Below are 26,948 nucleotides of genomic sequence, written 5' to 3'. Positions count from 1 at the left end.
AGCAAATTTCAGCAAGAGCAGTGATCAGAACACTGCCCCATGGTTTTTCCTCCATTGCCAGGACCAACGAGTTTACTTAAAAACAAACAAAAACCCCAACACAAAGAGCCTGTGCAGGTCCAGGCAGGACTATTTACCAACACCACTGCAAAATATTTTATGGGGATGAAAGGGAAGACACAAGACTCAAAAACCAAACACTTGGGTTCATAAGCAAGTCTGCTTTTTCTTTTTTTTAAGACTAGAAAACATACAATTCCATTTCATATGCAAGTGTGCACAGAGCTCGTTTCTTGAAGATACTATCAGATAAATTGAGAAAAAGTCTTTGCATTAAATTGTTATTCCTTCAAATGTTTATACATTTTGCAATACACCAGATAAATACCAATACCTATGTGCATGCACTATAAATATATGCATGTACACATTAAAATGTTTAACAAAGACAGCAGATTCCCTACCCGGTGAGCATCGTAAAGAGATACCAAAAATATATTTAAAAGTTAAATTCTTTGCCTGCCTTTGTTAAATACAGACTTTTGGAATTGCCTCCCTTCTCCTCCCCACCAGTTCCCAACATGATCCCCAGTGAAGCAGGCAAATGGGAAGGCAGATGAGCTGGCCAGATTATCCTATAACCACAGATAAGCACCTTAAAAAATTCAAATTACACCTTTTTTTTTTTTTTTTTTTCCTTGAAATTGTCTTTTCCATCCTTATCAGAGGTATGAGCTAAGGAAGGGAAGGGTAATTTTCAACAGGAGCTCTATTTCATTTTGCTTTACTCCCCCCCAGACACACATCTCCAAGATAAAAGCCTCTGATGAAGGCCACGTGCACCCCACAACACTGCTGACATCTCCCAGCACCCACTTGTCACCCCAGGGAGAAGCCTGTGCCCTCTCAAGCAGCAGCTCTGCATGACTTGCCTGGTTACAGCAGCAAGAGCAGAGCATCACATAGTGTTCTGACACCTCCTCACAACTCACCTGGGGACTGTGCAAGGGAGTTATGGTTTCAAGAAGTGCTGCCCTGGAACTTCTGTGGGAACAGGAATCAAGGGGTCACTTCCAGTAGTGTCACCTGGTTTGTTGCCCTTCCCCATCCCAGCTCCATCCATTGCACACAGATATTTTATGCTATCAAAGGAGAGCTGAAAAAAACACTTAATTCAGAGTATGACTTGGTTTGGAAGATTCCAGTGGGACTTTTAAACATACTTTTGTGCCTCTTCTTTGGTTAAGGAAAAAAAATCAAAACAAAACAAAAAAGAGATGACGTTTTTCCCTTTATGACAGCTAAAGGTACTTCCACTAGACCTGACTCATAAATGAGCACTACTGAAAAAAAGAAAAGCAGTACCCCAGGACAGCTTTACATGCACCTCATTTCATAAGGAACCACCTCATCCAGTGACCACTGCAAGAAAAAAAAAACAGAACAACAGAAAATGTTTCCTTTTAAACTCTTTGGCAAATTTTTACTGTTTGCCAACACTGTAATTTGAAGTCTCTGTGCCCTGATCATTAAGGCATCCTCCCTGGGTGAAGAAAAATCACTTGAGAAACAAGCACTGATCTTCAGAGAGAGTTTGCTTTATGAGTTTGTGGTGAGCCGACCGCCTGACGGGTGCTACAGCCAGAGAGAGAACAGAGGGAAAGAAGTCATGACAGGTTGGCCATGTCAAGTATTAGTACTGCTGTCAACATACTGATTCAGCTTTACACACTGGTCTGAACAGATTGCAATTAACCTAAAATTGAGGTATAAATATACATAAATATGTACAGTACACATACAGGAAAATATTTTTGCGTTTGTAACATCGGTAACCTTAAAAATACTGGAAAGTTGGTATCTATGCCACCAATTTGTTTGCTAATTTACTGGAATAATGAAGCCAACATCTTCAACTAGAGAGGACTACAATGGAATAATAAAATTCAAAATTAAAAGCTCCTTCCTCTCAGTTCCCCTTCCCCACGCTCAACACCGGGCTGTTGGGAGTGGCTGTATCTCAAAAAGAAGGCTGATCACAGCTGTCACCCGTGGCCTTGGAGGAAAACAAACAGGAAACCAAACTGGAGCCTCAACTGCATCTTTCTTTTTGCTGAGTGGTCTTAATTTATGTACAGGTACGTGTGTGTGCATCTATGTAGAAAATAAAGTTGAAATCAGTTCAGTATAAATACACCTAACCCATTAATTCTGCCACTGTGAAGGTAATCATGGGTACAGCTCTTCTTAAGCAATGTCTGTGCAAAGAGGTCATTAAAAATCATCTGATCTTAAGTCTTGACATCATCCATTCGAGTCCTTGGCACAGTCTGGAAAGAAAAGAGAGAATTTTTATAGATAAAAAAATTATCGTGCAACTCTCAGGATAAATTCAAAGCTAACTCCCTGGCACCAGTTTAAATTCTTCCTAAGAAAACCTCTGTGATTCTGACTGAAGGCATTTCCAGAAACAATTCACTTCAGTTGTGGTTGAGACTTCCCAGGTCTCATTATGCAATCTGCAGGTGACAGACTTCAGATCCCAGCACTTCAAGACATACACTGAATATTCTCTGATTACCAGGGAATAATAGAATGGTTTGAGTTGGAGGGAACCTTAAAGACCATCTATGTCCAACTCCCTGCCATGTGTAGGGACACCTCCCACTAGACCAGATAATTATGATTATTCTTAAGAAGTCAGAAGATATTTTAGGTCATTCCCAACCCTGCCCTCCTTCAGGCCAGATCATATGAAGTTTTATCACTGTGAGGTGAGACAGTGGATTCACTGTGAACACTGCTTTCCAGGTCACACTGATCCTCAGTCAGTATATTCTGAGCCTCCAACCTTTTAAGTGTCAGATTATCATTAACAGGGGAGGAATGCATGTAGAAAAACCAAACACTACAATAAAAATACCCAAATAATTCAAGACTCCCCTCCTGCAGAGCAGAGCAGCTCTTACCCTTCTCCAGTTAGAGCACAGCATGCTTGAATGTGCCACTGGTGATCCTTAATTGAAGTCAGTTTCAGAAACTGAGATATTTCAGCTACTGTCATACACTCTTTAACATCTTGCTTGTTAGCAAAGATCAGCAAACCTGCTTTTTTTAAGTCCTGGGGAGAAAGAAAAAAAAAACAACAGATGATTGTTACAAATCAGCCCTGGGAGGCAAAAGATGTGATAATAAAGTAGAGAACCATAAGCCCTACCAAAAAAAACCACCAACCAAACCCAACCACCTCCACTACAAAATGCTGCAGGCTGACTGACACACAGCTTCAGCACAGCCTTTGATCCAGCAAACCCAACGTCCAATTTTTTCCTAGGATGCTCTGTGAAATGTACAAATATGTTATTGTGCTCTGTGAGGACCTCACACCTCCAGCCGTGCAGCTCCTTCCTGCCTCTGCATCCAGAGCAACCCCTGCATCCTGGCTGTGCTGTGCACACACACACACTACACACACACACACCACACCACACACACAACACACCACACCACACACACACACACCACACACACACACACCACACACACACACACCACACACACACACACCACACACACACACACCACACACACACACACCACACACACACACACCACACACACACACACCACACACACACCACACACACCACACACACACACACCAAACACACACACACCAAACACACACACACCAAACACACACACCACACACACCACACACACCACACACACCACACACACCACACACACCACACACAACACACACAACACACCAAACACACACAACACACCAAACACACCAAACACACACAACACACCAAACACACCAAACACACCAAACACACCAAACACACCAAACACACCAAACACACCAAACACACCAAACACACCAAACACACCAAACACACCAAACACACCAAACACACCAAACACACCAAACACACCAAACACACCAAACACACCAAACACACCAAACACACCAAACACACCAAACACACCAAACACACCAAACACACCAAACACACCAAACACACCAAACACACCAAACACACCAAACACACCAAACACACCAAACACACCAAACACACCAAACACACCAAACACACCAAACACACCAAACACACCAAACACACTCAGGCATTGCCACACTCTCCAATTTTGCTTTTAGCCCCAAAACAGCAGCTTGTGGAGCAGCTCTGAGGTGGGGTAAGAGCAGGGTTGCCCTGGCAGAACTTGGCAAGCCCTGGTGAGAGCTGTCCCAGGCTGGCAGGCAGGGTGGTGGCACCCAGCCAGGCAGGGCAGCTCCCCAGAGCCAGCAGCAGCTCCTGCAGTGCCTGCCAGGGAAATTCCACCCATTAAGGAGCATTAAGAGTGGTGCTGACAGTGTTAAAGCTGCAGTCATGTTTTATTGAGAGCATCCACGGAATTTGTGGGGAATCAAATGTGTGGAGAATCAAAGGATGGAGCTGTGTGTGAGCAAGAATAATCCAATAAACTTCCTCTGTGAGGGCCATGCAATATTTAAAGCATCAGCACTGACAATTTTGAGAGCAGTGACTCTAGGGGCAAGCTTATTTTATCTTGAGCTGCTTGGAGTTGCACGGGTATGGGCACATATTAATGAAAACCTCTTCCTCTGAGAGTGAAAAGGTCTTCCCAGCAAGCCCAGACAGCTCCTCCACTTAAATGCCCACCAGGCATGATGATTTTTACAAGCCAGAAAATTAATTCCCAAATGATCTACTGATCCAGAGAACAGATGGAACTTTTGGGTAACTCAAGTTTGCCCTAGCAGAAATTTGATTGAACAGAAAACAGACTGAACCAGTTATCAGAAATAAATGATTTTCAAGGACATCAAGGAGAAGCTACTCAAAATAAATATTTAACTTTCATTTCAGCTTTGAGGTATTGCTGCTCCCTTCCAATGCCACAGCATCTGGAGTTAGCAGAATACACTGAAAACTTCCTGTTGGAAAACAATGGGCACATTTACTGCCAGGAGTGCTTTGTGGCACAGAAATAGTGTCCCCACACCAAAGCAGGGCATTCATGTGGAGCTCCAGACTTCCTCTGTTGCAGATTCAGCTCGTTAACAACTCCTGCATCTTCTTTCACAGATTATGAAACAGAAGATGCAGAATTGGTTTAGAGACTGGAGAGCAGACCTCTGAACTGCTGGTGGTGACAGCAGCAGACACAAAGGCAACCGTGCCCTCTGCCCCCTCTACCACAACCAAACAAACCAAACCTAACTTACTGGAATTTATTTTTTTAAACACCATTTTTCAATTTAAATACCAAGAATCAGAAATTCAAGACACTAAGCAAAGCACTCGTTTTCCCTCAATGCTTTAAGATCACCCCAAGAAGACACACAGGCAGCCTTTGCCCTTCCTGCAGTCATCCACTAAACAGTGGCTACAGTTTCAGCTTCAGAGCTGCCTGGTTAAGACATATTATTAAGGCTGTATCTGTTTCACAGTGAGAATAGCAAACATCAAGCAATCACGAAGCTATGAAAAATAGTAATTAAGTTAATGGTGGAAACAATGTTTTTTTTTAAAACCTCTCTCGTTCAGCTATTATGTGGATTGAAATATAAAACCCACAAAAGTCATTTGCAGGTCCTAATTTCTGTATCACTGAAGCTCTCAGGAGTTGCAAAGCTGTTTTTGTGGGAGTTCTCCTGGGTAATTTAGTCATAATTTGCAGCTGTACTGTGAGTTGCAGAAGAGACAGAGCCTCCAGCAGGAATAAGACAGCTCTGACACAGTACAGCCTGCAGCTGGGAGAACCTGACCACTGCTGCCTGCCCTGAGCTGCCCTACAGAGGCCTCTCTCTCCACCCTGCTGTCTCACAGTGTGAGGATGCACTTCCCCTCACATGTATCATCCAGATCTAACCCACAAAAAAAAATATTAAAGCAAAGAAAGCAGAGGGTTTACTCACCTCGTGTGCTAACATTTTGTACAGCTCTTCTTTAGTCACAGAAATTCGCTCTCTGTCTGTGCTGTCCACAACAACTATCACAAACTTTAAAAAGGGAGAAGTTATTAGTCAGAGAACAAACTCTATCTCCCTGGCCACACACTTGTCAGCAGGACAGATTACTGCTCCCATCAGATTATCCAGATGGATTATCAGACAGCATCCTATTCCAGATAAACCTCTCCCAGCCAGAGGGTGAGTACCCACAGCACTGGTATTGTTTACAACTTACACTGTGGTTTGTACACAAAAATAGTTCTGACATATCCTTTGGCTTTCTATTTTCCATTTCCAAGTGAAAAAATGATATCAAACCCAAGTGTTTCTCTGTAATCTGATTTTGCTCTTTGCTTGGCCTGAGGTAGCACACAGATCCCTCAAATGTGTTGCAGCCTTACAGAGGTGATACTGTACCAGCTTTCTCCCTCTACTTCAAATACCAACTTGCAAATAAGATATTTGAAAGGGAACTTTAAAAAAAGCAATAAACTCTATACTTCAAAAGTAAATATGCAGCTACACCTCATGACATCTTATAGGAACGCATGGGAGAACATGGTTAAGTCTTAAAAAAAAAAAAAACAAACCAACTTTTTTTAAAATCCACGATTGATAACACACATAAAACCTTGATTTAAATCATTATTCTAATCAAGTATGTGCTGCAACTGCATTGCTAAGAACAGTTGTTGAAAACCTTGGGTATCCTTAAATAAACTGCTGATGGGAGCTTGCAAAATAGAGCTCCCACTGGTTTAGAGGAAAACTTTTGAGCTTTCAGTCTTCCTACTCCCCTAAAACACAGGTTTTAGAGTCATGGTCCACAAGAGGGGACCCAGGGATCCACAACACCCAGACCAACTGAGCACCTGCCCTAAGGTGGCAGATCCTGGGATCCTAACAAACCTAACAAACTTGCATCATGCATCTCACAGAAGAAATATCAAGGTGAGTGGTACAACTTGTGAGGAGGAGACTTCGAAAATCAAACCAGGAGCAGCCTGAAGTAGCCACATCCCAAAGGCAGTTCAGGCAGCCCCTCTGGGAGCAGAGATCTGAAGTGCCCTCTCCAGCAGTGGTGCCACCACTCAGCCTCACCTCAGTGTTTGTGTAGTAGGTGTTCCATGAAGAGCGGAGAGATTCCTGCCCTCCAATGTCCCACATCAGGAAACGGGTGTTGTTGACCACAATTTCCTCCACGTTGCTCCCAATGGTGGGTGAGGTGTGAACCACTTCATTCATGGAGCTGCAGAGGGAAAGGAGAGACTCAGTGAAGTGCAAGCTCCCCTGCAACGTGGAGTATCTGAGGGCTCAAACTGACCTGTTCCTACAAAACCTCAACTCCATGGTTCCTCCCAGGTGGAGAATTATAGTAAACCCTCCTCATGCAAACACAGAAGGTTTGACAAATAAAAATAAGAGGCTCCCCAGGGAGGTGGTTGAGTATCCATCCCTCAATGTGTTTAAAATTAGCCTGGATGTGGTGCTTGGGGACATGGTTTAGTGTGGGTCACCAGGAAAAGGGTGGACTCCCTGATCTTGAAGGTCTTTTCCAGCCTGAGCAATTCTATGATTGTAAATAAAAGCAGCAATAAAAAGGGACTCACATAATAATCAAATGAACTATATAATGTTCTGTGAACTATAAAATAATCAAATTATAAAGCTGAGAGAGCATTCGTGAACAAAACTATATTATAGTTAATTAAATCAGAAAGCTGAGAGAGTATTTGCTTCAGAAGCTGTTTTAAGCAGCCAGCTTCTCTTTTTCCAGGCTGATTTTGGCACACATGGGGCAGAGCAGTTGTTTTGCTTCAAGAATGTGGTTAAGCCACAGGATTTCCAAGGTTGCAGAAAATCAGCTACTCATCATCCAGCTCCACCAAACACACTACATCTGCCTCTCCTTCCAGCACAGGCCTCTAAGACCACACTTGCTTCACAGTGCAGTTGCTTGATGTCCAAACTTCCTTCAGCACAGTCTTAACTCCTTTTGTTATAAACATACATTTTTTGGTTTCCATGCTCCTGAAGTTTAAGGTGTTTAAACTCTACTGCATGAGACATGCAAAAAAATTAAAAGTAGCTTCAAGGAAAACATCAACCACTTTCAAAGAACTTAATTATTTTTTCATCTGATAATTTTGGTGGGGTTTGGTTCTATTCTTCATTTTAACATTAATATTTTTGAATCTTTAGCAGAGGTTTTGGTTAACAGTGACAGCAATTTGACACTTGTAATGGTGGTGGAATATTTCTTGAGGGGGATACAGAGACCTGAGGAGACAAAGGGCTGGTGTGGTGCTTGGGAAGGGATCCATCAGGAATCTCCCTTTTTCAGCTGAACCTGCAGCCTTATTCACATTCAAGCTGCTGGCATCTCAGTTTGCAACATGATAGGTGGATTTTCCCCTTGGCACTCACCTACACTAGTTGTCCTGCTAGTTATCACTGCCTGTCTCATAGGAAGAGTTAAAGATACTCATTCATGCTCACCCTGCCAGGAAGAAGCAGAGTAAGAGGAAAAATGGGCTATGCACAGATGGAGGCAGAGCTCTAGGAGGAGGCAAGCAGGAGAAGAGAGGGCAGCAGTCGGGCAGAGCCCTGCCAAAGCAGCAAAGGGAAGGGGAAAACAAGGAGAAGAGGAAGTGCTGTGGAGCTACAGGGGGTGTACAGGGAAAGGAGGCACACAGAGCTCCACTGTAGTAAAAGGGAAAAGAAAACCCTGAGACAGCAGAAATAAGATGAGAAAAAGACTCCAGAGACATTTGTGGAGGGAGAGACACAGCCAGCATTGAAATGCACTGAGAAGGGCCCTCAGCTGCAGCAGTTTCAGGTCTTGAAAAATATTCTACATTCTGTTTATGCTTTTTAAAATCCCTCACTGCTGATTTAAATAACAACCACCACCTTTGTCTTTTCCCTGTCTCTGCAGAGCATGCTGGGGCATGAGTGGCTGGAAATGCTACACGAGTTTCATGTTTCAGAAAGGCAAAGGCAGGCTGTAAGTTGATAAACCCCAAACGTTTTAAGACAGCAAAATGTAAGTGTAGGTTTGGACCAGTATGGCCCCCTGGCTTAGCAGGAATTATTTCTGGAATCATAGAATCATAGAATTGGCTGGGTTGGAAGGGACCTCAGAGCTCATCAAGTCCAACCCTTGCTCCACTCCCCCCGTGGTTCCCAGCCCATGGCACTGAGTGCCACATCCAGGCTCTTTTGAAATATCTCCAGGGATGGAGAATCCACCCCTTCCCTGGGCAGCCCATTCCAATGCCTGATCACCCTCTCCAGAAAGAAATTCTTTCTCATGTCCAACCTAAACCTCCCCTGGCACAACTTGAGACCTCTTGTGCCCTCTTGTCTTGCTGAGAGTTGCCTGGGAAAAGAGCCCAACCCCCCCCTGGCTCCAACCTCCTTTCAGGGAGTTGGAGAGAGTGATGAGGTCTCCCCTGAGCCTCCTCTTCTCCAGCCTCAACACCCCCAGCTCCCTCAGCCCTTCCTCACAGGATCTGTGCTGGATCCCTTCACCAGAATACCAGGCTGCTTCATGTGAGGAATCCCAAATCTGTTTCTAGTACCAAGAGACCTTGAGTCTCCCATCCCACCTGGGAGCTCCTGAGTCTGCAGACAAATTTGTACCCTTTTATCAAAATGCAGTTGGAGAGCAGAGATACGAAGCTCATCAAAGTTTCATGTGCACCAGGCAGCAAGGTTAACACAAGGCAAACAGAACTCAGGGCCACCATCACAGGCAGAAGCTGCAGGACAGCTGGTGGCCCAAATCAAGCCCAGGCTAGGCTGCCACCAGCTGCAGAGCCAGTGCTCAGCCTGCACCACAGAGCACATCCTGGCTCAGGGGACACAAGCCCCATCAGGGAGAGCTCAGGCTCCACTGCCTTGCTCCTCACAGAACCACCTGGTGACTGTTTGCATGCTGTGGGCTCCCATCACTTGAGGAGGATTGTTCTGTGGCTCCTCCTCAATACAATCATCTTTTATGGAGCTGGCAAACAGCCTGCATGGTTGCAGCAAAGGCAGTTGTGATGAAGTGGTAACAGCGATGTAATCTGATAAATAAAAAGCTCTGAACAAAACCTAATTCATTGGCCAGGCCCAACGCAGAGCTCTCCAAGCTCTCAGCACAGGCTCTGACCCACTGTCCCCTGCACTGCTCAGGAATCTTCAGAGTGATGCTCAGAAAGTGCAAACTAGCATGGAAAGCAGCAGCAACATGGCAGAGTAGTGCACACAACCACACCTGCAGTTCATACTTACAATTGATACAGAATGGTGGTTTTTCCTGCATTATCCAGACCAACAATGATTACTTTGTGCTCTGAAATAAAAATACCACTAGTAAGTCACATAGTTAACTTTGCTATCATGATAACAACTGTGTTATGAAACAAGGCCAGCATTGCAGCTTTTGACTGATTTCCTAAGCAAACACTGACAAACTCCAGGTGCCACATTTCATGGGCCAGACCCAACAGTCTGTTTGCCTGTAGGGGTGTACAACCCCCCAGTGCTGTTCTGAGGAGGTTTGTGGCTGTCTGCTTGTCCCCAGCTGCACATCTGCAGGAGCCATTTCTAAGAGATTAATCTGGCTTTTTTTCCTCACTGCTACAACAACCTTTCCCAAGCTTCTACATCTTTGTAGCAGCTCATAACAGACTGGGCTCCCTCTTTCTCCCCAGTTGTTCTCCAGAAGGCACACATTAAATGTTCATTTCCAAGGCCACGGGCTGCAGCATCTTAAATCTCTGTGCTAAGAGTTGTCAAAAAACCCCAAGAGCACCAACCAGCACTGTAAGCAGGGTGATCCACCTGCCTCCCTCAGTGTCCCCTTTTCCTTTCAGCAGGTCTGGAACCAGGAGAACAGATCTGCCTCTGAATATTTGCCTGGATGGACTCACCCAATTTAGTGCCAGGTGAACCAAGGAGTACTACACAAAACTACTTTGACACACACACAGACACATTCTGGAGCTTGATGCCACAACCAATTATTGCTTCTGCTCAGCACTCTCCCATCCATCACAAAACTTCTCTTGAATCCTACAGCTGGTGTTGTCAAGCTCATTCAGATCTATGATTTCCAAGAGGAGTGAGTGCTGCCTGCTCTCAGCTTCATTACACAACTTTTTCCTTGCACAAATAACCTTGGGACTATTTGTGCAAGTAAAAGCTTGGTGAGAAGGGGCTTTCTTCCCCTCCCTTCCCCAGTGGTCCACCAGGGCAACAAAAAGCCACTGCAAGTCTGCCCAAGCTTCAGACGACCAGAGATCAATTCCTTCAGTTAGCAAAGTACACTCACATTGATTTCTCACAGAGGAGAGAGGGAGGGGAGAGGGGTCAGGTAAGTGGGGTTTCTTGGTTTTGATTTTATCAATATTGTGTGGTTTTGCAAGGTTGTCTTACATACCATCAAATACAAATTCCAGCTTTTAAATAACTTTGCATAACTGCACAATATTGTAAAAATGTCTGCTTACCTGACCCCACATAACTAGGAACTTTTGTTTCTGGTGTGGTTGTTGCCAGCATAGTGGATGTTAGGAAATCAGCTGGAACAGAAGGTCTGAGGTGGGGCTGGATGCTACAAGACAAAAATATTGTGTTGTATTTGCACTAAGTGTTAATGGGCACATCACTGGGACATTCAACATGCATGTGTATTTCAGTTCACCCAAAATCAAATTTAAAAGACCTCGCAAACACACGCAAGAGTGTCAGCATGTGTTTTAAAGTTAAAGCTCTCATTAAAACCTTAGTGTAAGGAGACAGGCGTTACAGACCCGAAGTTACTTAGAACATCCACCCCGTACAGGAGGTATTTTCCCAGACACCCAGGTTTATCACACCCTCAACACTGCTAACTCTGCAGACGACAAGATGAACCTACACGCTACAAAGACACGAAGCTGCAAGCTTCCAGGAAAAAAGGTTAAAACCCTCCAAGTTTTATCCTCTCGGGCCATCCCCCCTCCTTAGGCCAGGGCCAGCAACCGCCCCCACCTCGCCCTTCAGCCCCGAAGCTGGGCCGCTTCCCCAGGCCGAACCCCCCACCCTGACCCCGAACCCACCTCCCCGAACCCCCCAGCCGGCTCGGCCATCGCCCTCAGGTCCGGCCCGGCCCCTGACACCTTCACGGGGCCGCCTGCTCCTCCTCCTCCTCCTGCCCCTTCCCTTCCCTCCCGCCGCTTCGCCCTCTCACCCTGATGGTTGAACAGCCTCCATATCCTGGTGAAGAGGATCCCCATCCTCAGCCGGGACAGCTCCGGGTCAGGCCGGTTCCTCAGCGCCTCGCTGGGGGGTTATCCCCGTCCCCACACGGACACACACGGATCCCCCGAGCCTCTCCGCGCCTCACGGCCCGGCCCAACGCTCGCTTTGCCGGCGGGAAGGCGGGCGGAGGCCTCGCCGGGCGTCCACACACACGGACATCGCCGACGGTCACCACAAACCACCACCCCCCAAAGCTCTCCCTGCCGACTCCTCTCTCCCTCCCCTTTTCCCCGGGGTCGGCGGAACCCGAGCGGGGAGGAGAAATGAGCGGCGACGGCACGGCTGACCCCGGCGGCCACCGTAGGGACTGAGGAGGGAGAAGAGGAGGAGGAGGAGGAGGAGGAGGGGAAGGCGGTGCCGTGATGTCAGAGGGCGGGCGGCCGCCATTACGCGGCTCCGCCTCAGGATGCCGCAAGGCTTGGAGGTCTCTCTTGGGTGGCTGAAAACCTCAGGGGCTTTTTGAAAGAAAACCCTGTCAAAACCATGTGTCTGCGGGTACCCCATCCCTGGCAGTGTCTCAGCACAAGCTGGATGGGGCTCGGAGCAACCGGGGTTTGGTGGGAGGTGTCCGTGCGCAGGTGGTCCTGGAGCTCCCTTCACCATTCCCGGAGTTTGCACACCCTTGGGTTGTGCCTCACCAAGCCACAGGGGTTTCCATCGCTGGGATTTGCACCTTCTTCCGCAGGGATGGGCATGGCAGAGTAACCCGTCTTTGGTTTTTAAACAACACGCGGAAAAGCCAGCCCCACACCTGCAGCTCTAAAAAAAAAAAAAAGAAATAAAACATTTAAAATGCAAATTTCACTTCAGGAGGGACGGTGTAGTAGGGAAGGCAGGGTTTTAAGTTCAAAAGGCAGGTTTTTAAGTTGAAAAGGCATCTCTGAAGCGCAGCTTGAAGGCTTTGGTTATCAGCACAGCAATAAATGTCCTGGGTAACAAGTCAGCGTGTTACAACCCTTTAAACAGGGTAAAAATCAATCATGCACTGCACTAGTAACACATCTGTAGACCTCTGGGTTTAAAATAACCAAGTATGATGTATTATGGACCATGATGTTCAGGGTTTATCCCTTTTCCAGCATTAACAGCAATACAACATCAGCTGAGAAACAGCAGGAAAAAAACACAGCCCAGACACCTTCAAGCTGGCCCTCAAAACCTTCCCATGCAGAGCAGCCACTGGCAGTCTGTGAAAGAAAAAGTCCCTGAATATGAAGGCTCTTCACCCTTCGTGGTTTTGGCCCACTGCTTTAGAACGATATTGTTAATTTTTAACCAAAAAGATGACAAGCGAGGACAGGGAGGTGAAGGGACGTGGCGGGAAGCGTCAGCCCGGGCACAGCGTCTGAATGGCAGGTGAGGGAGCAGCTCCTCCAGTGTCACACACTTCCCACAAGTTCAGCATCCAGCCTGCAATGGAGTTAATTATTCATTAGCTGACAATTATCCCCCTTTTCTGCCTTCCCTCAGCTGAGCATCTGAGAGGCGTACGATGCACTTCTATGCTGAGTTCTTCAGGTGTAAATGGAGTATGCCTGAAGCCCCCTGGGCTCGTCCCAGGGTTGGGCAGGTTGCACAGCTACGTGGGGGGGTTGCAAAATTCAGTTAAATTATTTATTTTTGGTTCTTTGAATAGAGGAATCTCAGTCTGTTGGGTTTTTTTTTCCTGCAGGTAGGGCCTCTTGGTCCTGCCACATAACACCTCTGGATACCGACAGCTCAGCAGTACCTGGCAGCTGCAAAAAACAGAGTGACAGTTTTACAAGATAAATGAATATATGGTGTGCTGCAGGACTATGAAACGTCCATTCTTTCCTTCTCTCTTTTGGTTAAATTATCATTTAAGACACTTCTCTGTCAGCCTGGTTTAACCTGTACTGTACTGCTGCTTTTTTCACATGCCAGTGGTAGCACTGGGCTTTCCAGTGCTGGTGGAAGCTTTCTAAGGAGCATTCAAGTCACCTCATGGTGAATGCAGTGACACCGTTTCCTCCTGGAAACTCAAAAAGCCTTTTTCAGGTCGTGTACATTTTGTTTTGTTCCAGGCAAGTGTGAAGCAGAGTGGGACATCTGAACTTTCCTGTGCTGCAGGAGTGGGTCGCTTGCCTGCAGTAGCATTTTACCAGTGGAGGGGAAAATGGTTCTACAGAGAAGAAACCCAAACACAGACAAGTGGCTTACGAACCTTTAGCTTCCAGGGTCATACGAGAACTCACAAAAGAATGTATTTTTGCTGTGTTATGCATATTTGAAAGACCTTTAAGCTTTTTCTTAACAGCTTAGATGAAAACTGGCGTGCGTTGTAGCCGGTTCTGAACACTTAGGACAATTCAGCAGCATTTTAAAAGCCCTGCACGTGCATTGGAAACATAACAACCAACATTAATTCATGTGCAACAAGCAGCTTACCTGGTAAATGCCTTCCACTGTGACCTGGTTATGGCAGGCACTGCCAGGCCCGGAGAGATGGGAGAGAGGAACACCCAACGTGGGAAAGGGCCCAAGCCCTGCCAAGAGCCCCCACTGCTCTCCCCTCCAGCAGGAACCCCAGGAGAAGGGCAGGTACAGTGCCCTCACTGCTCTGCTGGGGCTCAGCACCACCCCGGGATGCTCTGCACCCCCTCTGGGCCCTGCTGCTGTGCTGGGATTGACAGCACTGTGCTTCCAGGTGGGTTTGATGATCACAGCATCTCTGTTAGGCTGCTGGCTCCTGGTACTCACTCTTTGGAAAAGGCAGCACCTTTCAGTCCTCTAGTGCTTCCAAGATACTACAAAGAGTGTTTAATTTTCTTATAATTATTCCTCAGCTCCTGAATACCTCACCTCATTCTGGTGAATCCTTCTGTCTAGGAACCAATCTGAAGTCTCTATGAGATCATCCTGAGGACCAGATCCAAAGACCACCAAGGTTCATGAGAATCCTTCAGCTGAGCAGTTGCCTCGAAGTATTTTACTTCTCCTCGGACTACTGAGATACTTTATGTTTATGCATTTCTGAGCTGCAGCTATTTAAAAGCAGATAGATTTAAAAATAAACAGCATTCACTTCAAGACCAGATGCATCTCCTTCTTCAGAATCTCATTAATTTGTACTAGAACTGCTAGCACGTGAAGCTGCTGCCAGAAGCTCTTGGCACACAACAAAAATACCGCAGCACTCGGAACCATTTTCCCAAGTGACTCTTCTGAGCTTATTTGTGATCTTGAGTGCAGGGTACAAAGAGACTTAAAAGACTTTGAAACGGTTTGTAGGTTTTTTTCATTTATTGTAGAAAAATTATTGTAATGCAGTTCATTTTTGTACATCTAAATTCCATAAAACAAATCCATAGAAATGAGGATACTATCAGCATGCAGTCTGCATTTTCTTTTTTTTAAATTATTCTGATCACAAAAATAACAACACTTTTTTTTTTTTTTTTCCTTTGAAAGCCACTAAAAGCAGAGGGAGAGCAAAGCATGCAACACTGTACACATTTGCATAGTATATTTTACCCAGCATGCCTTGTAGAATGCTACACATACAGTATCTATAGAAGTAAAAACAGAAAGGGGCAAACCAGCAGAAAAGAAAACACAAATTTGTGGGTATTTTGGGGTAAAGGCAGTAATGTCCTTACCAGCCTGACTCTGAACTGGTCCCCAGTGAGGCTGGAGGTAGCACCACCCAGCTATCACTGGGGACCAGTCTGGGTGAGAAACGGATTTTCTGGGGTGTGAGAAGCCCAAGGTCCATAGTTTGCAGTTTGAGTGACTTGTTTTTATCTTCTTTTTTCACCACCCTGTCTCTCAAGCATGCACACAATCTGCATTTTGCTCCCTTCTCCCCTGAGCTGTTCCTGTCCAACCTGCCTGGCTCTCTCTTGGCAGGAGAAGGGCATCGGGTGTGTTTCCAATGGAACCACACCTCAGGCTCCACCTGCTCTCTTTATGCTGACCTTCCTTTTCCTTTGGAATCCTCAGCAGTGTCAGGGGAAGTGTTGGGTGGAATCCTCCACAGCTCTTATTGTGCAACATCCTTCCCTCACCTCCCCATCCCCGTGCACCAAAGCACCAGGAACTTATTTACTGGGAGAATTTCACTCCCAACCTTGGGCTGCTGTTGTGTCCGTGGTGTAGTCATCAGTTCTATGCCAAAATCCAAAGTTACTAATTTCAAGTTGGGGAAGGAAATTAGCAGAAATGAATGCAGTGGACTTTCTTATTTTAAAAGGATGAGGGTTGGTTTGGTTTGGTTTTTTCATTAATTAATATGGGCAGAATGCAAGTTATTGAAGAACCAATCACATATGCAAAATGCAAGGCTTAGAAATAAACTGCTCAAGTATCAGGCAGCAAGTGAAACTGATCACTACTGCAATAAATCCACTGATGCTGGATCAAAATATCTAACCCCACCCTTTTTTTTTTTTTTTTTCAAAAACACAATGCCAAATGCAATAGTGGAATTATTGTGAATTTGTGCTATTACAAATGTGCTTTTTCCTTGCTCTGTTTTTACATCATTGGCAAAATATATTATTCTGTACTGTACAACACATTTGCTCACTAAGTGGATTTTCTACTGCTTATACAGAGTAGAATTTTAACATCACAGGGGACTGTGGCATTAAGACTGAATTCCATTCTGCTTTTCAGGAAATATTTGTAAGGCATATGATCATCAGTAAGTGGCATTTAAGGTCAGATCTTGCAACTACTAAACAGAGAAGACACTACTAAACACTGAACAGCATCCAGTAGTAGGTGTCTGTAGGATCTAGTCCAGGTAGTAACTCACTGCCAGGAAGCTACTCCCAGCTTCTCAAATTGCAAAGGAATAAAGGGATGACACACTCATTAACATTTTAAAACTCTACCTTCTCCCCAGATTCCCTAGATGGATTAAATCACAATAATTGTCTTGATTTTTAAATTAATTCCCCAAATAATGAGAGAGATCTTAACACAAATTTCAATACTAAGTAGCATTTTCACCTCTTTCTCCAAGCTAATTCCTTGTATATATTTTACAACACTATTAAAATGTCCCTTTGTTTTTTAAAGAGCATTAGTTTTCTATATAAAATAAATTGGACTCAAATAACAATCTAACAGAGGTTACTGAAATGATGACTCTCCAAATAATACACTCTCATTTGGCATAATTTTAAAGACAGTGGGAACTTAATTTCCCCAGAGTGAAAACTGGCTCCATGACAGCATCTTGCAGTCTTGTACTCTTTGTGGATCTCTATGAAGGAATGAGAGGAAACTGCTACAAAACACATGGCAGCAGAATCCCTCGTATTCTAGGGTAATATAACCCAATTTTATAACACATTTTTAGGAGCAAAACCAGATTTGTATAAATGGTGTTTTACAAAACACACATCTCATTTGTCATTTGTGGTCTCCAATTATTTTTGCTTAAAAAAAAAAAAAAAGAAACAAGACCACAGAATCAAGGGGAGGCTTCAGAAGCACTGAACAAACAGCAGAGAATGTATTTAACACATTCTTAAAAAAAAAATGACTCATGGAAGCCCCACCTAACTTGAATCAGTACACTATAAAGCAGTAGTATTATCAATATTCTCTTGAGAATGGTGATGTCAGTAAAAACAGGAGATTCTGGGATGTTTCAGAGCAGTCCACAGTATCCAAACCAAACTGAGCTCAGAAGATTGGCTGTCAAACAGAATTTGAAGCTAGAGGCCAGCACACATCCCAAGGATCTGCCCTCATCTTGCCATTCCCACAGCCACCCTTCCTCCTCCTTTTCTGGCATTTTCACTCTCCTAAGGTACGTAAGCAAACATTATTTTAAAAGCAAGGAGCAGAGGAGATTAAACCCCCAAACACTGACTCCAGAAGCAGCTTTCAGCCCTGGAGAGAACACAGCAGAACAGTTTTGTTTGCAGCAGCCCCCACCCTGACACCGTGAGTCTGACCCCTCTGCCAAGCCCCAGAGCCCCTCCCTGCCCCAGCTCACTCCCTTCAGCTGGGCCCAGCAGAATTAAGTCAAAAAGCCCCAGAATCAGCAGCAGGATGAGCACCCAGCACCCTAGAAACAGTGGGACTGACAGGAGACAACAGCACCCACTGCAGGAACTGCTCTTGCCTCCTGCCAGGCACCAAATCAGGGGGGGCTGCAGGACTGCCATGGCAGGGGGATTTTTCATGATAAAATCCACTACAGATTCTCAAGCAGAGGAAATGACTTTTGCCAGATCAACCAGGTTAAAAAACGATCATTTAATTTGGCCCACTGATTAAAATTTGGTATAGAACAGCTTTGGTTGTATTCCCTTAAACAGAATTTCCTAACAGACCAGGTTAGAAAGCATCATCAGCTGTGAGCTGCACATCCCATGGGTACATGTTCATCTATGGACAAATACAGCTTGCCAAAGTCTGTTAAATTAAAATTTTAACAATTATTTGCCTTTAAAGTGGCTTCAGGATTTTTAAAATACTTTGTGAATTCATTCACAAACATATGAATTAAGTGACATTTATTGTCTTTAGATACTGAGATTGTTATCATCACCTTTATTGGCTTAATTGTCATTCATCCAAAAGTGCCCTAATGAAAAACTCAGGTAACAACAACAACAAAATTCAAAAAAATAATAATCTATGTTTTTGAAACCTTTCCTCTGTATAAGCCAGAGTTTAGGAACACAACCCTGATCTTTACTAATATTTTAGTAACAAGAAGAAATGGTACGAGGACTGGAAAATTAGTCTTAATTGTCTTCATTCAGGAATACATGAACTTCACAATTTTATATAGTGCCATTGCATAATAAATCACAATACAGCTGGCTAGCATTGCTGAAGTTCTAATGCAAATACTATGAGTTAACATGTCCTGATCAACATTGCAGCTTTTACTGATTACTGTGTTTCCTAAAAATAATTCATTTAAAATAAAGAGTTCCCATAGCTTGTGTCTAGAATAAACTAAGAATCTATTAGCATGTTCAGTATATTTGTACTTAAATATATATCTAGTTTCAAAGAATAAAAACCACCAGCAAGCCAGGAGACCTGCTGGATCATGTATAAATGGGTCCTTATGTTAACATGGAACGGGCAGTGGGACAGGAGAGGGCAAACTCATTACACACACAATTAAACTTAAACCCATGTAATGAAAAACTGGTGTGTTTGTTCAAGACAGTGCATGACTTCCCTCACAAGCTTGTTTTCAGTAGAACAAAGTAGTCTTGGCACTTCAAGATGCTGCAGGTGATGGGATCTGTGCACACGTGTCGTGTAGATCTTTCCCTTTACTAGGATGACATGGAAGACTTCAAAACAAGGCTCCAAGAGGCTCTAGAAATAAATGACATTTTTGTCTAGGAAATGATAAAGCAGTAACCTTGTTTACTAGAAAATATATGTAGGTGCTTTGCAGCTACCTGCCATTAAAATGCAAATATCTTCAAGCAGTTAAATGATCTGATCCCTAATGCTACTACAGAATAAACAGCTGTCTAATCTAGGTTTATACATCTCAGTGCATCCTCTGCAAGTAAATACTTTAAATGCACACAAACAAGAAACTTATTAAAGCTTATAGAAAAAATGGTTTGCCTAATGCCTTCTTTCTCATGCAGGTATGTGTGCTGTACATGTAACAAAGATTTGTAAAAATTACTGGAGAATGCTCCACTGTGCTATAGCAGAAAAGAGTAGAGAAGGCAGCTGAAGCTACCTTGCCCAGACCAGATCTTGCCCTGCTTTCCCAGCCTAAACACTTGCTTGGAATCTGCAAGCAAGCATTCAGCCTGAGAAAATCCAACAGGATCAGGCCTGACTTATCCATTCTTAACTCTTACTCCAATGGATGCAGGTATTTTCCTTTTTTTTTTTTTCTTTTTTTTCTTGGTAACTGGCCCACCGGAATCGTCTCACGGTGCTGAAGGCTGCCTTTTGGGCAGTGAAGTTGTTGAAAAAACAAACTGTGCCTCTGCAGTTTTTTGGTGCTGCTAGAGATGTACTTTTTTTTTGTTTTTTTCCTGTACCAGATACAAGGTGAAATTATTTTTCTCATTGTTAACATCAAGAAGACAACCAGACTTACGGGTGGTAGAAAATACCGGTGATCTTCATGGGCTGCTCAAGGAAGTAGAAGAAACCATAATATTCAGGAAATTAATTCAGTGCTACATGCTTTTAAAGCCTACTTTTAGCAGGCTTTGGGAAGAAGTAAATCTAAAATTAATCATCCTCCCTTTTTGAAAGAAAAGAGTTTTGACATGAACTTGCATGAAAAAATGCACGCTCAGCACAGTTCAAGTTTTTGTCAGCTTTAGAAACTGCAGTGGGGAATTTCAGGAGTCTCTGCTTCAAGACATTAGTGGGTGGGTACAAAATTAGGGTCAACTGTGGTCAATTTTTCAATCCCATTGGATCTAAGGCTTCCACTGATCATGTAAGACATGAGGTCTAACCACATAAACTCATCTGTTCAAAGAAACTGAAGACTCAGTAGGTGAAAAGAAGCGATTGTTAGGAAGTAAGGCAGCAGTATCTCCAAACATTTATCAGAGTTCCTTAAATCAAACTGTCAGCTCTGTGACTTGACTGTGAGCAGACCCCTTGCTGATACCCCATGTTTATTGCAAGCTAATTCTGACCAGTATTTTATTGTTAATGGTCATCATTTAGGAATGTTTAACCCCGCTCCCTTCCCTCAGGTCTCATTACAGAAATTTAAACTGATCTGGAGAGTTCTTGTGCGACGCTGGAATTCTGGAGACATTCAAAGGTGGATTTTAAAAGGTGGAACATGTAGGTTGGTGCTGAGAGGTACTGGAATGTAGGTACTCTACATACTGGGTAAGAAGAGTGTATTGTTTTCCATTGAAAAAGGCAGAATACTAAAAAAAAAAAAAACGAGAGAAAAAATATTACGCATCTATACATTAATGTTCCATTTTGGGACTACTAGCTGTAAGCAGGTAAACAAGAGAAAAAAAAAAAAAAAAAGACATAAAAAGACTACACTCAACCTCTAATCACATCAACTAACCTTAAGTTTTTTCCTTTTCCTATTTCTGCTTCCCCTTGCCCTGCCAGAGCTCATCGTTGCTGACTGCAACAAAAATGTCAGTACTGGCTAAAGTAAAGAAATCATTTTGCTGCAACATTCATGCCAGGTCTAAAAATAATTTCAAACTGGAAAGTATTTTTTAACTGCTGCAATAATTTGTGATATTTGGCACTCTCAATAGTTTACATTTGGTTTGCCTGAAAAAGCCATTCTGGAAATAAGTGGTTAGAATAAATCCTTTTATTCTAACATGAAATGTAAATTGAGCTTCCAGCAAACAAATACTGTTGCTGACTTTCTGGCTTCTACTGGTTTGTAATTTTCAGATTTTTCATTTGTATTTGTCTGTTTTTTTTTCAACTGATTGCAACATGCTCAAGTCGACTTTCCAGTCAATTCACCCAAATTCCAACAGGAATTGGTTTATAAATTGGTTCCAACTGGAACTGGTCATTTGGAATTTCCAGCACAGGAAATTATTTTATAGGTGCCTTGATAAGTATCCTAAATTACACACAGATGTGTCTAATATCTAACGACAAGAAAAAGAATGGCTAGAAATGCAAATGCTGTACTGAAATAAATAAATAAATAAACAAACAAATTTAAAGAACAACCTATGTATGATTGGGCAGAAACATAAGGGCATGGTAACCTTTTTTTTTTTTTTTTTTTTGCCCCCTACTTAACATCAAATGACAGCAGAGTGCAGCGCCGGTATAACCACGTTACACCTGCCAAATTAAGATGATTTTTTTTGTGTGTGTGTTTTGTTTCTGTTGTTGTTTTTTTGTTGTTTTGTTTTGTTTTTTTTCCCCTAGCTACATTATGGCAAGTTATCAACTGATGAATCCTATTTTTTCCCCAGGTTCTTGAACTCAAAGCCTGTGTCGTGAATCATGGCTGTATCCTCCCGGGGATCCTCGGTTCCTGTGGGGTTTGTACGTGTCCTGGTATGAGTCAGAGTATTCTTCTTCCACTAGAGGATAGTGATCTCGGCTGTGTTGGGAACTGGAAGACAAGCGGTTCCTGCTCTTCCGAGCCCTTTCATTGGGATAATTTTCATCTGAGGCCATCAGACTCCGACGCTCAACTGGAGAGTTCTCTGCGGAATGGCTGCTGTGCCGCGCGCGCTGGCTCTGCGAGTGCCAAAGAAGCCCAGCGTTAGTACAGACACAGAGCACTCTGCTTCTCAGCTGCTTCTCAGCCTTAACTCTGAGGTCTTTCAGAATCCATCCACTTTCCTCATTTTCTATTAAATGCTACAGGAGTGGGGTGCAAGAACTGCCTGGTTCCTAGAGCTGAAAGCAGACCAAAGGTGGGATTACAAGGTGGTGTCGGCTTTGTCCATCGCTACAGGCCGCTCGGCATGAAAAGTGAGCTGATGTAGTCAGCATTTATCACTTTTCTCTGATCATGAACATAACATTCATGCTTCTCTTCTGCTTAGGAAATTTTTGAGCACTGATTTATGTGGTTTTAGAAAACAACTGAAGAGCTTTGTTGGTTCTCTGGGGTTTTTTGGGGTTTTTTTTTTTAAGATGCAGCTCTGAGCCCTATTTAAACCTTCATACGGCCACACAAATGCTGGACTGCCAGCCAGGCAGCTAAGGGGTGGACAGCATTATTAGATGTTAACAAATTATTTCAACTAAAACATAATAAATATTTTAAATATGTTGACAGAAAATCCTTCTCTAAGGTAATTTATTACTTAGCCTTTGCTATCAAGTTCCCATAACGATCCCGTGCAACATTTGTCACATGAAAATAATTAGTCTGTATTTTTTTGCCAGGAAACTGGCACAATAAAGAGGTGTAAGTGTGGCACAGAGCTGGTGTGGATACATGCTGGTTTTGCACCCCAGATAACCTCTGATCCTGCAGCCCAGCTGGAATGGTAAACAGCACTTCATTTGCTGCAGTAATGGACTTAAAATGCCAAAGAAACACATATCCCCAAAACTCGTACTGCAGGGGTCAAGTCCATTTGCTGCAGTTAGGCTGAACTATGAAGGTTTAATCCTAATCTGGGATTAGCCACAAAAGCAAACCACTGGCACCTTTACTCTTTTGTTGAGGCTGCAAACACACACAGCTCAGCACTGACATCTTCCCCTTTGAGGCAAGGTCATGACCAAGGACCAAAGAGCCACCAGATGGGACAGGGCAGGAGCACTGTCGTGTGAACCCTCCCTTTGACTCTGACTCTGCTGCATCTATGCCATTTGACTCCACCCTGAGAACCTTCCTGGAACCCAAAGACTTAAGTTAAATCAGAATTTTCTCAGTAAACTCAAGTCCAAGCCACAGCCAAGTGAAAAAGGGATGCTCCTAAATCCTGCTGAGGTGAAGGCTCTACGGAGTGTCCCAGCAAATCTGCATCAGTCTCAGCTGTGACTGTTACATGAGGCTTGGGGCTTCTGGCAGGCAGTTCCCCAAAGTATCAGGTCAGAAGGAGTCACAAGGGCATAAGAAGCATAAATTCTTCACATATCATATGTCCCTCAGCTAGCTGAATTCCTAGGATTTGCATGAGTGCTCTTTTAATTACCATACCACATCATTACAGTTTAAAATGATGCAAATCCTTCTGAAGGCCTGAATTAATAAAAAACTCTAGGTGGATGGGCACTTTGGGAGATGGAAATCTTTACTGCCAGGTAGAACAGCAGAAGTCTTTAAATGGGCCTGAATATTCCAGTGTTCCAGAGGCCAAATCCTGCAGTCTCTGGTTGGGCATCATTCACTCAGGGAGAAATTTACCCCTCTGCAGAGAACTAGCACCATTCAAGTCCCACCTAAGCCTTCACAATTTGGGTGAAGTGGGGATTATGTGATGCATACCTTCAGCCAGCCCACTGCACAGGGGTGATTTTCATCTTCAGTGTGAGTTTTCCCTAAGTAAATGGAGCAACATGGCACAGTTACTGCTGGTGTCCATTGATCAGAGAGAAATAAATGCCTGAAAAAAATTCTCTGGATACACCCAGTTTTCAAAATGGAACCGAAGAGGTGAAAGTGCTACAGATGGCATTTTGTTGTCATGAAGGGATGGAAAACTTGGATTTTAAGGCAAGTGAAAATGGAAACAACAGTTCACATGTGCATGTTGACAGAACAGTGCTTGTGCACTCAGCCAGTCAAGAAACAGTGACTTACTGATTCTAATAAAACCAAGCACAGCATTAGAAACGTGAGTATCAAGTATCATGCACCTTCAGTGAAGTGCAATCCACTCAGAGACAAAAACAAAACAATACAAAAAAAGCTTTATGTTCATTAAAAACACTGAGCAATGCATCATTTCCTCCAAAACTGTTACCTGCTTCCAGATACTCTACAAGCAGAACAGAGGTTAGCATTGTCAGGTGAACTATTCATTACATGTCATCTGCTCAGCTCTACTTTTTCCACACATCAGAAAATGCACACTCCTGGGAAGCCACACACATACACAACTCCTGAAACCTTCACTCTTAAAAAATGCGTTGCAATCCTGATCTCCTCAAGCATTCATAACTATTTTAATCAAAAACATTTTCTGTTTTCAAACTTAGTAAAGCACGTACTTCTCATTAAGGACTATTTACATGCCACGTTTGAAGTTTCAAAGTTCAGCCGTTTTTGAGCTATCCCTGTGGAAAAAAATGGTCAGAATTTTTTTCAATGGGTTAAAAAAAAATTATATATATATGTATTTTATTCACACTCAAAGAACTCACAAAGGTGAAGACAATTTGCTGATACAAGAGACAAGCATGGACGTTTTTCACCCAAGAAGTGAATGTTTTGTGAAGTCATGAGGATAGGAGTAACAGGCAACATTTTAGACAGTGTTCTGCATTCTTAAATAGAGGAGCTGTGAGTCCAACTGCTGTGATGTACTGCACATACTTAATCTGACAGGGTCTCATTTGCAATGACATTTTTTTCCAGATTAAAAGGACATTCTCTAACGCCGCTATAATACCACTTGTGTCATTTAACTCTGCCTCAAGAACTCAGCCCTCGCCAGAAAATTTATGGCCATTTTATTTGCCATTAGATCAAGGAGCAGTCAATGAGTGCTCTCTAATTAGTGGTTCAGCACTCAGCTGACAAACTGCTTTCTGCAGGGCCTGAGCCTGCCTTCTCCCTGCTGGCAGTGGCCAAGCAGGGAGGAATAACACAGCAAATAGAAATTATCCTCTAAAAAACAGAACTTATTGTCTAGAAAACAATAGCACACTATTTCCCCCTAGACTAAAACCAAACCCCACCTGCTCTGTACTGGTGTTTGGGGCTGGGATGGGTTTTCATACCTGTAACCCAGAGATTGCAGCAGGGTACGGTGAGAGCGCGGTGGATCCCAAGTTCCTGCCCAGGAGAGGAGTCATGGGTGTGCTGCTGGTGGTGTGAGTAGCACGCCAGTAAGCCTCCAGGTACTCTGCCAAGTGCTCACAAGCATCTTCCAGCTGGTTTTCATCCAAAATGACATCAAACATTTCCTGATCACAACAACAACGGAGTTGGGCTCGTTACGGCATTATAGGGGAAGAGGAAAGAGATGCTCACCGGGCTCATCCTTCAGAATTCAATAAATTACAATCTAGAGCACAGGGTTCCAAAAGAAAATGATACAAGGTGATCAAATAATAAGTCAAATAATCACTAAATGTAAGGTGATCAAAAGCCAAGGCCCTCAGAAATGACTGAACCCTTTCAGAGAGATTCACCAAGGCTGCATGAACCACGCTCAAAAGGCAGAAGACTCCTTTATGAATTAATTTTGCTCTGGGAGGAGCTCACAGTGCTGTCCTCAGACCTGCTCCCCAGGCAGCCCACAGAGCAGCTCTCTATCCATGAAAGTAGAAGGAATTCCAAGCCATGCAGCTTCTGTGCTACCCAAGGAGCCAAAGGGACACTCAGCAGACAAGGTTTGCAGGTTATCAGCATGACGAGTGCTGATAACAGCTGATAACAAAACCATCACGAGCCAAGTCCCTCAAGAGAAAGATATCTGCAGCAGTGGAGATTCATACAGTTCATCTTTTCATCTTAACTCACGCTGCCCGAGTTGAAAGAACCTATTGTGAAACCAGCATGGGAAATGAAAAATAACTGCAGGTGCTGCAGGTGTTAAAAGCAACTGAGAAACCACAGGCTGCTTTTCCTCCATGCATAGTTAGAGATCTAACCAGCAAACACAGAGCTGACAGCTCTAGAGTAAGATATGGAACTGCATGGTGAGTTTATTATAAATCTTGATTACTTATCTACCTTCTTCCCAAAAGTCTGGTCCAGAACTTACTGTAAGACTCAACTGATTTTATTTAATTTTTTTCTTTATCAGGACAGAAGAAAGCTGTTTCTTCCTCTGACAGCAAATATGGAGATTTCTTCTGCTAGAAACACTCCTAATTACCTTTATCCTGCCCCAAACCGGGACACTTTACATCCTCTGGTCCAGTTCAGTGTTTATTGTTGCTTGGTTTGCTCCTTTGCTTATCTGTACCCTTCACACCCTCCTCTGCTATATAAAAATGTTGATACACTACAAATTCCACCAGATCACTCACACCATCATTTGTGAAGGAACTCAGTTACCTTAGGAAATAAAAGAATGTGGTTTGCTTA

General features: G+C 43.6%; 2 protein-coding genes across 11 annotated transcripts in view; both read right to left on the bottom strand.

Moving 5' to 3' along the window:
• Window positions 1–201: 201 nt before the first annotated feature.
• ARL5A (ARF like GTPase 5A) lies at window positions 202–12,598 on the bottom strand. Of its 2 annotated transcripts, XM_071746358.1 has the most exons (7): window positions 12,213–12,595; window positions 11,491–11,594; window positions 10,271–10,331; window positions 7,091–7,238; window positions 5,954–6,037; window positions 2,970–3,121; window positions 202–2,330 (listed from the first exon to the last, which is right to left on the bottom strand). In XM_071746358.1, the coding sequence occupies exons 1-7, from the start codon at window positions 12,233–12,235 to the stop codon at window positions 2,282–2,284; spliced, it is 621 nt and encodes a 206-aa protein (XP_071602459.1). In that variant the 5' UTR covers window positions 12,236–12,595; the 3' UTR covers window positions 202–2,281. The 2 variants fall into 2 exon arrangements, with proteins under 2 accessions (XP_071602459.1, XP_071602460.1); XM_071746359.1 differs by lacking the exon at window positions 11,491–11,594 and having other exon boundaries at window positions 12,213–12,598.
• Window positions 12,599–16,508: 3,910 nt separating this feature from the next.
• The window catches only part of CACNB4 (calcium voltage-gated channel auxiliary subunit beta 4), a 90,084-nt gene continuing 79,644 nt past the window's right edge, over window positions 16,509–26,948 (bottom strand). For 3 of the 9 annotated variants that reach the window (XM_071746350.1, XM_071746351.1, XM_071746357.1), the window contains 2 exons: window positions 25,634–25,819; window positions 21,555–22,468 (listed from right to left, as the gene is read on the bottom strand). In XM_071746350.1, the coding sequence (XP_071602451.1) occupies window positions 22,208–22,468; window positions 25,634–25,819 (447 nt within the window). In that variant the 3' untranslated portion in view covers window positions 21,555–22,207. Of the gene's footprint in view, window positions 22,469–24,176; window positions 24,230–24,353; window positions 24,968–25,633; window positions 25,820–26,948 lie in introns of those variants that run through there. The other 6 variants (XM_071746355.1, XM_071746352.1, XR_011726431.1 and 3 more) reach the window with 6 other exon arrangements.

The sequence above is a fragment of the Heliangelus exortis genome, chromosome 6, assembly GCF_036169615.1.
Source record: "Heliangelus exortis chromosome 6, bHelExo1.hap1, whole genome shotgun sequence".
Taxonomy (NCBI): domain Eukaryota; kingdom Metazoa; phylum Chordata; class Aves; order Apodiformes; family Trochilidae; genus Heliangelus; species Heliangelus exortis.
This window is presented reverse-complemented; position numbering and strand designations above follow the sequence as displayed.